Below are 10,903 nucleotides of genomic sequence, written 5' to 3'. Positions count from 1 at the left end.
TGCAGGAAAAAAGCGGCCTCTCCCGGCGGGGCCGCCGCCGCTACGTGAGCAGAACGACTGAAAACGGAGCCTTGTGCTCAGGCCCGGCGAATCACGAGGCCCGCTTCGGGGGGTGTGTCGCCGGGGGGGTGTGTGTTTTCGTCAAAACCTTAACTTGCGCATCCTTCTCCAAACCGTTGAACGAAAATTCAACGGTTTGGAGAAAGATGCGCAAGTAGTAGAAAGTAGTAAAGCTTTAGTAAAGTAGAATAGAAAGTAGTAAAGCTTTGCTTTTCAAAAAAACTTCACACGATGTCCGGCATGAAGACATAAGATACTGCGTGCTGCGCGGGTTCAAGAGCCAGAACTGGAATGGCGCAGCCACAACACGTCGCACTCACATAGGGAAACATACTGTTTCGTATCAAAGAGATTGTATTTAAAGGCTCATATTTTTAGCTTACCAACATTTTTGCGCCGGTGCGCGCGACATGCTTTGTTTATTTCATGTGCGTGCTGATGTTGTAATGCATGCTATTTCATCTTTGTGCCCTTTTTTTGTTTTTTTGTTTTTGCAGGTCTGCATTTTTGTCGTCTTGCTATTTTGATCCGGCCACCCCGCCAATTCTGCTTCATTACACGACCTGTTTCTCTGCTTGGTTTGCGCACACTTTGAAAGTGCTTTATGAGAAGGTAAAAAGCGGCTGATTATGGCATGTATAACCTGCCAGCTGTTTAAGGAAAGAATATGCAGCGCTGTTCTAAAACCATCAGAAGTGTCCTGTGGTGACGTCCTAATCACTTGAGAAATAACAAGCTAATTTTGCCTAAACAGCATTTCAAAGCAATCGTAACATGCAAAATAAATATGCCGCATGCGGCCTCTGTCAGTTTTCGTTTCTTGGGGGTACTGCACATTCATTTCAGTGTTTCTGCCGCCGTGAGAATTCAAAGGGCGATTCAAGCTCCGGGCGGGTTCACGCCACAGGTGCTTCAGCGCTGCCCGTTCATTTATATAAGCACTTTCAGTTACCTACAGAATGTTCGGCATGGCAGGATTCTCGTTTAGAAAAAAACATCTACATTCGATCGCTCAGTGTTTCATTGCAAAGAATGCTCGCATGAAACGTTCATAATGAAATTTAAATTGTCACGAAAAATGTAGGAGGGCCATGAGTAGTAAGAAAATAGGCGCATTTATTTACAAATAAATAACGGGTGATCTTCTGGGTGCGCTGAATAAATAAACCAATAAAAACAGATCTGACTAGGAGCGCATGGGCTTCATCCGGGAACAGCGCCCGCGCTGATGTTCAATGACGGTAATAAATAGTGAGCAACAATGACGCACAATGCACGCGAAATAAATAACGAGCAGGAGAATACTGTTGCAGGGGACGCTAGTTGGTGCGTACAGGCCATCATCACAGGCAAACGGTTTCTTCAAAGCGAGCCGCACACGTTGTTCACGAGCGACTCTTGTCTTGGTCGCGGCACCAAGACGGCAGTACGGCTCCTGAACGCCGCCCGTTGTTGTTCCGTTCCAAGCCTGGTCGTGTACGAGGGGGCCCCTATTTATCCTCCTAGGCGTGGTAGCCCCTCACAGAATGCGGTCGTACTTGGATCGGCACTCGCACTCGGTGTGGTTGTCGAAGGCGAGACTCTCCACCCTGGGTCGCTGCTTGCCGCCGTCGACCAGTTTCAGCACCACGAAGGTGCGCTTGATCGTCTCGATCTTCTTGGGCTGGCAGTGCTCCTCCGGGGTGGTGCAGCAGCCCGCGTCCGGGGCGCACCGGTGCACAATCGTGCAATGGGGCGTGTAGCGCTGCGCACACGAAAGGAAGAGAGCAATACCGTTAGCCAAGGCTTCCGCACACCACGATACGCGTTCATCGAACAGCAAGCACGCGTGAGAAAATCTGGGCGGAAGTTTTTAGTGCGTTAGCATTCTTAAACGACTTGCCACAAAATCTGCCCGTCAATCTCTAATGCCTCCAACGATTCGCATCTTCGGTACACATGGGACATTGAATAAACTGGCCAATGTAGGGGTTGATTCAAGGCATATTTATTAAAGGGCACTTTATTTGAAGACCCTTGGGCCTCCCAGGCAAACTGAAAAAAAAAGCGTATCCTACAAGCCCTCATTGCTGTGGAAGCAGAATAATTTATGTATGTCGACTTTCCTCACCATGGAAAGCCTTACATACGTGCAGGACACACAAGAACTAATTTACCAGCAAGCTCTCGCGCCTTTTTAAAGCGAAAGCTTTCTTACTGGGACCAATGACGTTCTTTCAAAGAACTAAGGCATTTCTCCATAGACCAGTTAGTCGACTTAAAAGCTCTGATAAAACCTCTGGACGCACAGCGCGTGCTTGAAACCAGGCCTGCAGTGTGTCAAAATCGTTACTTTAAAATCGCGAAAAAAGAACGACTCTAGATAATAGAGTACACGCATCGATTATGAAGTAGCAGTACAATAGTACACCTTTATCTCATAAACCCGACCCGCGTGTCGGTATTCATTCAGATCGTTCGTAAATGCGTTTACTTAGTGCGGGAAAAATAGTCGCATGGGTCCGTTCTTCGTTCTCGACTTGGGTCTTTGAAAGTTTGACGACCGATTGGACGCACTTTTAGCTTTCGCGCTTCTCTCGACATTGCTAGGAACAGATGGTAATTTTATTTGTATCAAATATCTGCTTGAATTTGTAATTCTTATTTTCTTTTCTTTTGGTTTGGCTTCGTTTCATATTAGAGAAAAATGAACGAGCTCCATAATAGAGCACCGTTTTTCCTTTCTTTCATTGCAAGCTCCCGTTTTGCGCGTGGCACGTAACTCGTTCACTCGTATAAAATCACAAAGAACTTAAAACCATCATTTCACTTCGCAGTTTAATACGGGTATCAATAATTTACAGCGAGTATTTCAGTCAGCCACATTTAAATTTCCCACTACAGTTAAACCTGGATGTAACGAACCTCCATGTAACGAATTCCTGGATTTAACAAATTTTTTCCAATCCCCAACTCCATCTCCATAGAAGTCCATGTATTTGTGACCTCCACGTAACGAAGGTGTTGCGGTAATCGACCTGAATGTAACGAATTCGCGGCACTGATCATTTATGATTTTGAGCCGTAACACTACTAAAAATTTGTAAATACAACGCGCAAGTTCTATATAATAGGGGAAAAAATATGGGGCAAGATGGCGGGTAGAACGCATACGATTGCAGCAAGCAAGTGCGTGCCATCCATGCGAGCATCGATGTTTTGTGACGTCTGGTGGCGCTGCCGTGCCGAACGGGCGAGCGCACTCTGGTTAGGCTGGTCCGGTAGGTGTTCTGTTGTTAGGCGTAGCGCATTCTCAGCGCGGCGACGTCGTGGGTATCGTTGTGAGCGCTCGCTGTGAAAATGAGCTCCGTGCCGAGGAAGCGCAAGGTTTTGTCTCTTGAAGACAAACTTGCGATTGTAAATGCGGTTTCCGCGGGTGAGAAGAGGAAGGACGTTGCTGCTCGATTTAATATCCCAGCCAGTTCCCTGTCGACGATATTGCATTCGAAAGACAGCATCCGCGACGCTGTGGAGTCGGGAACGAGTTCGAAGAAGAAAAGGCTCAAGACGTGAACTTACGCTGATGTGGACAAGGCTGTCTTTACCTGGTTTCTGGACACACGGGCGCGAAACGTGCCCATAAGTGGTGCAATCCTGCAACAGAAAGCCAAGGATTTTGCGTGTATTCTTGGCCATGACGATTTCAAGGCAAGTAACGGCTGGTTGCAAGGATTCAAGAGCCGGCACGGTGTCGTCGGTAGAGTGATTAGCGGTGAGTCCGCATCCGCTGACAGCGATGCCTCTGCCTCGTGGGTGGTCGAGAAGCTGCCTGACATCTTGAAGCGCTATGAGGCAGCGGACTTGTACAACGCCGATGAAACTGCGTTGTTCTACCAGATGTTGCCGAATCGCACGCTGGCGCTCAAAGGGGACGATTGTCGAGGCGGCAAGCAGAGCAAACTCCGTGTAACGGTTTTGCTTTGTGCTAACAGTGATGGCAGCGACAAAAGGATGCCATTAGTTATTGGAAGAAATGCCCGGCCAAGGTGTTTCAAAGGCACGAAGCGGATGCCTGTCAAGTACGTGGCCAATTCGAAGGCCTGGATGACCCGACAAATCTTTAGCGAATGGCTGAAGGCATTCAACGAAGATGTCAAGCGTCAGGGTCGCCAAATATGCCTATTGCTTGACAACTGCTCCGCGCACCACATCGAAGACCTTCAGCTATCCAACATCGAGCTGCAGTACTTCCCTGCGAATTGCACTTCCCTAATACAGCCGTTAGATAAAGGGGTCATAAACAGCTTCAAGTGTTGCTATCGTCGTCGCATCATACAGAAGATCCTCTTGGATATACGTTTGGAACGACCGACAAAAATCGACATTTACCAAGCGATTGAGATGCTTGCTGCTTCCTGGCAGGAAGTAAAAGCGCACACAGTCGCAAATTGCTTCAGGAACGCCCGGGTGTCCGCGGTAACAGAAACTGAAGTCGATGAAGAAGAACCCCAGGAACCTTCAAACCCACCCGACGTCACCGAAGCGTGGGATGCACTTCGCGCGAATGGTGGAGCACCCGACGACGTTGCACTCGATGACTTTTTGTACGCTGACAGTGATGCTGTGTCTACAGAAGAAATGTCGGATGTGGCACTTGTAGAAACTGTTAGAGATCGCGGCGATGATGAAGGTTCGTCAGAGGCGGATACATTCCCGTTGCCTACAGCAAAGGAGGTCTTGGATGCGCTGGACGTGCTGCGCCGTCACGTCGGCTCGCAGGATGATGAGGAAGCATTGGAGGAGTTCGTTTCTCTGGACCGCCGCGTTGCGTCGTCTTTGACGTGAAAGACACAGGCGAAAATAACGCAGTTTTTTTGTGTTAAATAAACATTTGAGGTAAGTTGCGCTAAATCGGCATCTGCCGCATGTTTTTTTTGGTGTTCGTGATGATTTCCCTGGTGTTTACTTGAAAACTGCATGTAACGAAAACCTGGATGTAACGAAAATTTGCGAACTTTTTTCAATTTCGTTACATCCAGGTTTAACTGTAATGCGGAGATCCTGGGAACATTTTATTCCAAGTTAGGCGGAAACCTCGACGCGCTTCGCAGTGGCACAGATGTGGCGAGGATTAAAACGTGCGCGCGGAGCACAAGGTCCAGTAACGGGTAACACAAGCGTGCTCCACAACAATCTCGCCCAGCTGGTTTGCCGCTCATGTAGGATCTGTCGCGGGTGCTCCCCCGAACCTCAATGAGTCTGCTCACGAGGCTGCGCGCGACCTCACTGACCGCGCTTCCTCTGTAAGGAGAGCTGACTTCCCTCCCCCTTACGGCCACAGGGACGCTCCCGCTACTTATAACGAGTTCACAAAATTTTTCTACATGTCTAGAAGGGTCTTTCCACCCCCTCACCCCAAGTTGAATAGGGCGCAAGCCGTTTCCCTTAGACTCTTACAGACTGGCATATATATGTGTCTGGCAGTTCTACACGAAGTTTACCCCGACGCATATCGCGACGACGCCTGCCCGTCCTGCGGACAGACCTCTACGCTAGCTCACATGCTCTGGAAGTGCGGGTCCGCTTACCCAAAGTTCAGCAAGGAGTACGTGGGACTCTTTTCTGCGTAGCCCCGCTCTAGACAAGCAAATCCTGACAGTCCAGCGTGCCCGCTACAGGACCGGTGGGCTATACCTGCCGGTCCCGAAGTGGGACTAGCCGGGTGCGCGACGAGCTCGCGTCACCGCTGGACCCTCCATAAAGTTATTTCACTCACTCACTCACGTGGTTTTGCCGGCTCTGTGTTTACTATACTCGGTTACAACTCAAGAACGGCACCACCTCATGTAGTGTATCACTCTGCCAAAGCGCTGGACCCGTGACGTCAGTGCGTGCGCGTTTTGAAAGGGGTTTGCTTTGAATGCGTGATATCGTCGCCTTTGTCTCACGCAGTTTGTTTGTCGTCACTGGAGTCGTTTATAAGCATGTTAAGTCCAAAAAGTCACGAGAGCGGCTCACGCCATGTTTAAAATATTCCCAGTAACGCCCTACTTGCGCCGCACGGAGAAACATCCGGCTACGGTGATAAGGCACAGCGGCAACTTCCGGTTCCGTTCTTAAAGGGACACTGAAGTGATTTGTAAACATTCCGGGATTACTAGCGCAAATTGTAGTTAGGAGTCCGTAGGCATTGTTTCGACCACTCTGGCCGCGTTTACGCGAATTTATTTAGTAGAAAAATCAATTCAAAAATGCTGTCCTCCTCTCTTTACGCTCGCCCATTTTCTGTGGCGTTTTCGTGTGACGTCAGCAGGAGATGAGCTGGAAAATGGCTGCGCTACTGCACGGTTCGCCGACCAGCCGACCTACCGATCGAGTCAGTCGGCCCAGCGTTTCGTCCGCCGGCCGCGGACGGCTCGTCGCTATTCGCTCGCTCAATTGAAACTAAGCAACAACACCTTTGTGAATGAAAGAATGTGCCTTTCCTTACTTTGTTAGTTTGTACACTGTGTCAAACTCGGAGTCCGGGTCGCTCCACACAAGCGCTGCACAAGTGCACATGCGACGCTTCGCTGACTTTACGCTAGTAGGAAAATCTAAGGCCAATGGAAGGCGGGAGAAGAGTCAGCGAAGTCAATATAGGTACTAAGAAAATAAAATCACCTGAAACTTTTACCGCACAGCGCAAAACTAGGGAGCAAGAAGCACTTTTTGCGCTGGGTAAACAAGCACAGCGGGCAGCAGTACGACCGCACATCTGCGAACGCTTTTCCGTCAAAGAAATGCAATTGCTAAACGTGAGATATTGTGGAAGTTTGGGGGACACTTACTGCAGGAGCGATATACAACAAATAGTCACATAAAGTACTTAAAATGCTTAAAATAAATCAAAGTGTAAACTGGTCATACATTATATACCATATATATCCAACCCGGCCAGCGGCGGCTTGTGGCCTAGCGGTCTGAGGCGCTGGAAATTGTTTTGAAAGTCGCAAGTTCGAAGCCCCGAGGGTACATGTGTATTTGTTTTGTAAGTTGATTTTTTCGTATGCGGCGGATGTTTTCTGAACTGAATTCACCATTTTTGGGCCGTAACGTTCACTGCTCCACGAGCGAGATCGCAGAACGCGCGCATACTGACAATGACGCGCTAGCGAGTTCTCGTTGGCGTGCTGTTGCCACAAGCACCGACTGCTTGCGGTCAGTGGGCCCAGGCCTGAATCAGCACACCCTTGGCCTGGTGCGAACTTGCTTTTTACGAACAGACATGAGTGAGGCAAGCTCCGAATATGCGGGAAAAGCGCATGGCATTTGAGAGTCTGCGGTGACGCGGAGGGCGTTCATCCACTGCGTAGGCCTCGTCTAGGGATTTCTACGATTCCAAGCCGCCCTGGGAGGTTTATCTTAGACATTTGACAGCCGACAACATGGCAGAAGCGCGGTACGGCGATAATTGAGAAATCAAGAATGCCCATCCAACAACGCCATCAGATGTCAAGCATGTTGTTTTACAGAACCGAAACCGAAACTTTTGATTGCTAACCTTGGGCATCGTCCAATCACGGTGCCCCCCCTCCTGACGTCACAGCCTTTAGTTGGTGCGGCCGCCGCAAACCGCGCATAGTAGTTTTTCTTCTTTCGCGCTTTGTAAAATAATTACCGATTTGTCAACCGGATAAACGATGAATAGTGTGTTAATTTGAGCCAGTCTACACAGTGCAAGCAAAAACGGGAGCTTGGCAAATTCACTTCAGTGTCCCTTTAAGTTGTCACCGAGTATAGCCTGTTATTTGGCACTTCGGCGCTGCAGATTTGACGGCAGCGACCAGGTAACATGTTATTTCACCTTCGGGTCATAAACTACCGATTCATTACGCATTTATGCACTACGCGACTCCTAGCTGCCACAGAATTCAACGTCGCCTATATATGGGCGTTCGCATAGCTTTCTTTTTTCCCAAAAAATACAGAAGAAGAAAACACATAAAGCTCGGATGGTTGTCGAGCGTTCATATCGAAATCAGTGGGGCTAGATGCGAAGGCGAGAAAGGAGTCGGCAACGGATTCTTCCTTTCTTGCCTTCTGTAACACTAGCTAAAATGTGCAGCGAAAGTGCGCGTTTAATTCCCTGGCTGCAGCGGAGGTGCAGTACAACAACCGTGGGAGGACTTTGGGGGGCGGCCACTTACTTTGCTGCCGTTGGGGTAGATGTCCTGCACGCAGACGGTCCTCTGCTGGGGAAACTTGCAGCGCGCCTCCCGCTCCACCATTCTCCGGTGCTGACTGGCGAGCTGCAAGGCGCGATTACCGTACTTCTTGGGCGACTTGCACAGTCCCACAGCGCAGCAGTAGCACAGGACGAGCAGCGCCGTCCATGCAAGTCCCCTCCTCACGTGGTACAGTTCTCTCGCCATGGCTAGTGGGGCGGCAAGTGCGACTCGCGAGTGCCGGTCGTCGAATGGCAGACGACCGGGCACCCATGCTCGTTTTAAGCGGTCGTGGTTACCGCGATTGCACCGGCCGCCGGTGCGGCTAGCAGGATGCTTCGCCGCCGAGAGGGCACGCCGGCGTCTTCCGCCGCAGTGATGTCAGGATGCCGCGGCACCATGAATCAGAGGAGAGACTCTGAGCACGGCCCCTCGATCAAGCGCACGTACGCTTGATCGAGGGGCCGTGCTCTGAGTCATGCAAGGGAAACCAGTTTCCACGAGGCTTTGGCTGTTCGGCGCGATGTTCCGCTGTTCACGGCGGACGCTAAACTGCCTGTCGCTCAGTGATGTACACGTTCACCTGAAACTGGAACGAAATCTCGCTGTTCGTTGCTACCCAATTTTGAAACGAGCTCCCGTTACAAGTTCTTTTATTGCAAAAGGAACGAGTTCCAGTTCCACTGGGAACATTGGAACGTGTCGTTACATTAGCGTTACATTTTGTTTTTAATTTAAATATGGTGTCGGATAATGCTGAGGTGAAATACAGTGAGAAATTTAAAACACACACCGACCAACGTATATTATCCCAATAGAAACACCGCCGGCAGCAGATTATCTTGAGATAATATACTCACAGCCAAAGTTAAACATCTAAGCCCGGTTTATATGTTCATACTTTCAACTTTGTTGAAGATGAACAAGAAATTACGCATATATAAGGCAGAAAATTAGTGCACAAGAGATATTTACAATGTTCCTCTATTTTAAAAAATTCATGTGTTCTTGGTTTTTCGATACCAAATGATATTCTACATCTACGGCAGAAAACCGCCGCCTGCTGTTGCCCGCGCCACTTCCAGGCGGCATATGAAAAATCACGCTACAACAGCAACGAAAGACGATGATGATAATACCCTCCAAGATTTTTGCACGCACCTACAAGGGGCGATTGGCCAGGGCTAAATCGGTTGTTCCACTAGCTAGGTTCAACGCGTTCTGCTTGGAACGCACGTGGAGCACGGCCACGCGGTCCTATTAACCTTGAAGTCGGCCACCTCGATTCACGCGCGTCACTGCCGTACTGCAGCGCTGGCATCGAGGAACTCAGCCTGTAGCAGTGGAACGCGGTAAATTAAAATCGCCTTGAGCAAACTCTTGGTGTGTTTACCTCGGGATGAGCGAGACGGTACAGGAACAGCATGAGAGATGAGCGGGAAAGCAAAAGGGGGCATTTCCTTGGCAAATGTTTACAAAGACTGTCGTCTTTTGACAACATTTGCAACGAAAGGAGCAGATACGCGGCCAATTTTTTCAGGGAGAACCGGACAAACTCCAGACATGTCTAACTGCTGTTTTGGTACTCGTGTATTATGGGTGAAACACACATGGCACTTTCCTCGTCGGCCTTAAAAATGTGCAGTAATGTTTACCGGCTTCACATCTGCAAATAGAAAGTTACTTGCACGCAGGAACATAATCAAAGTTCTTGCATAAGAAACTGTGTCTAACGGAACAATACATATGCGTACAGTGAATGATTTTTTTCAATATTGAAGTGTATTTAAAATACCTCACAGGCACTTTGCAGGTAATTGAGTAAGCGGGTTACAAAAGTGAAGCTTTGCGGATCATACAGCACAAATTTTAGAATAACAAAACACAGCAGAACAAGTCGAGGTTCGCAATACAAGTCTAAGCCAGAAGACGATCACAAGAAAAAATTAAGTCAACGGCGTAGTCACACATGAAATCTACTCGCAAGATTTACAAAGTATACCAAACACAACCAGGGTAGTAGATAAATGAAACAAGCAAAGATAGCCAATTACGTCGACGCGATGCACAAATCTGTTGCTGGGGTTAGAAATACGCATAAGGGAAGAGCAAAGAAAATAAAGCGGGGCTTAATCACGTGCGTAAGCACAGGTTAACCGACCAACTGAAGCAACACTAAACGCTGGCCGTCCACGTTTGGGCCGGCCGGGATCCGGACATTTCGGTGTAGGATATTTCGGTGCTGGAAGTTTCGGTACGGACATTTCGGAGCGCGGACATTTGGGCGCACAGACTTTTCGGTGCATGGACGTTTCGGTGCCGGACGTCTCGATGCGGAACAATCGTTGCACGGATTGTGCCAGGAATCCTTTTAATGCTTCAATTTTAATATTTGAATTCCGCCAGACGACAAGTTCGAGAGTTGTGTGCCTTTGAAATTTTACTTTCGTTCAACCTTTTTAAAATAATATTATACAAATGAACGGCCCCAATTCTTTATTCTGAGTGTTACTGAAGCGCTTTGATTTCAATCAAAGCATTTTCTTATAGCCAATTTCGAACTCTTCTCCTCCGCTCCTCAAACGTCACGAAAAAAAGGAAAAGGAAGGAAACCAAGCTGGCTTTTAATAAAAGCACGTGTACATCTGCCTTTCGTC

At 48.6% G+C, this 10,903-nt stretch overlaps 1 protein-coding gene across 1 annotated transcript; it reads right to left on the bottom strand.

The window, feature by feature from the left end:
* Positions 1-1,280: 1,280 nt before the first annotated feature.
* LOC144138647 (snake venom vascular endothelial growth factor toxin 2-like) lies at positions 1,281-8,589 on the bottom strand. Its single transcript, XM_077671040.1, has 2 exons — positions 8,229-8,589; positions 1,281-1,804 (listed from the first exon to the last, which is right to left on the bottom strand). The coding sequence occupies exons 1-2, from the start codon at positions 8,451-8,453 to the stop codon at positions 1,580-1,582; spliced, it is 450 nt and encodes a 149-aa protein (XP_077527166.1). The 5' UTR covers positions 8,454-8,589; the 3' UTR covers positions 1,281-1,579.
* Between the last annotated feature and the right edge of the window lie 2,314 nt (positions 8,590-10,903).

The sequence above is a fragment of the Haemaphysalis longicornis genome, unplaced genomic scaffold (genome assembly GCF_048455015.1).
Source record: "Haemaphysalis longicornis isolate Haplotype H1 unplaced genomic scaffold, Haemaphysalis longicornis Haplotype H1 scaffold_5, whole genome shotgun sequence".
Lineage (NCBI taxonomy): Eukaryota > Metazoa > Arthropoda > Arachnida > Ixodida > Ixodidae > Haemaphysalis > Haemaphysalis longicornis.
The sequence above is the reverse complement of the archived record's forward strand: the minus strand, read 5'-3'. Positions and strand labels throughout refer to the sequence as shown.

Excerpts from the sequence above, each read along its gene's own strand:
- LOC144138647 (XM_077671040.1), bottom strand. The coding sequence starts at position 8,453 with ATGGCGAGAGAACTGTACCACGTGAGGAGGGGACTTGCATGGACGGCG. Across the intron at positions 1,805-8,228 it reads TCTACCCCAACGGCAGCAAA|CGCTACACGCCCCATTGCAC; the intron begins GTAAGTGGCCGC and ends TCGTGTGCGCAG.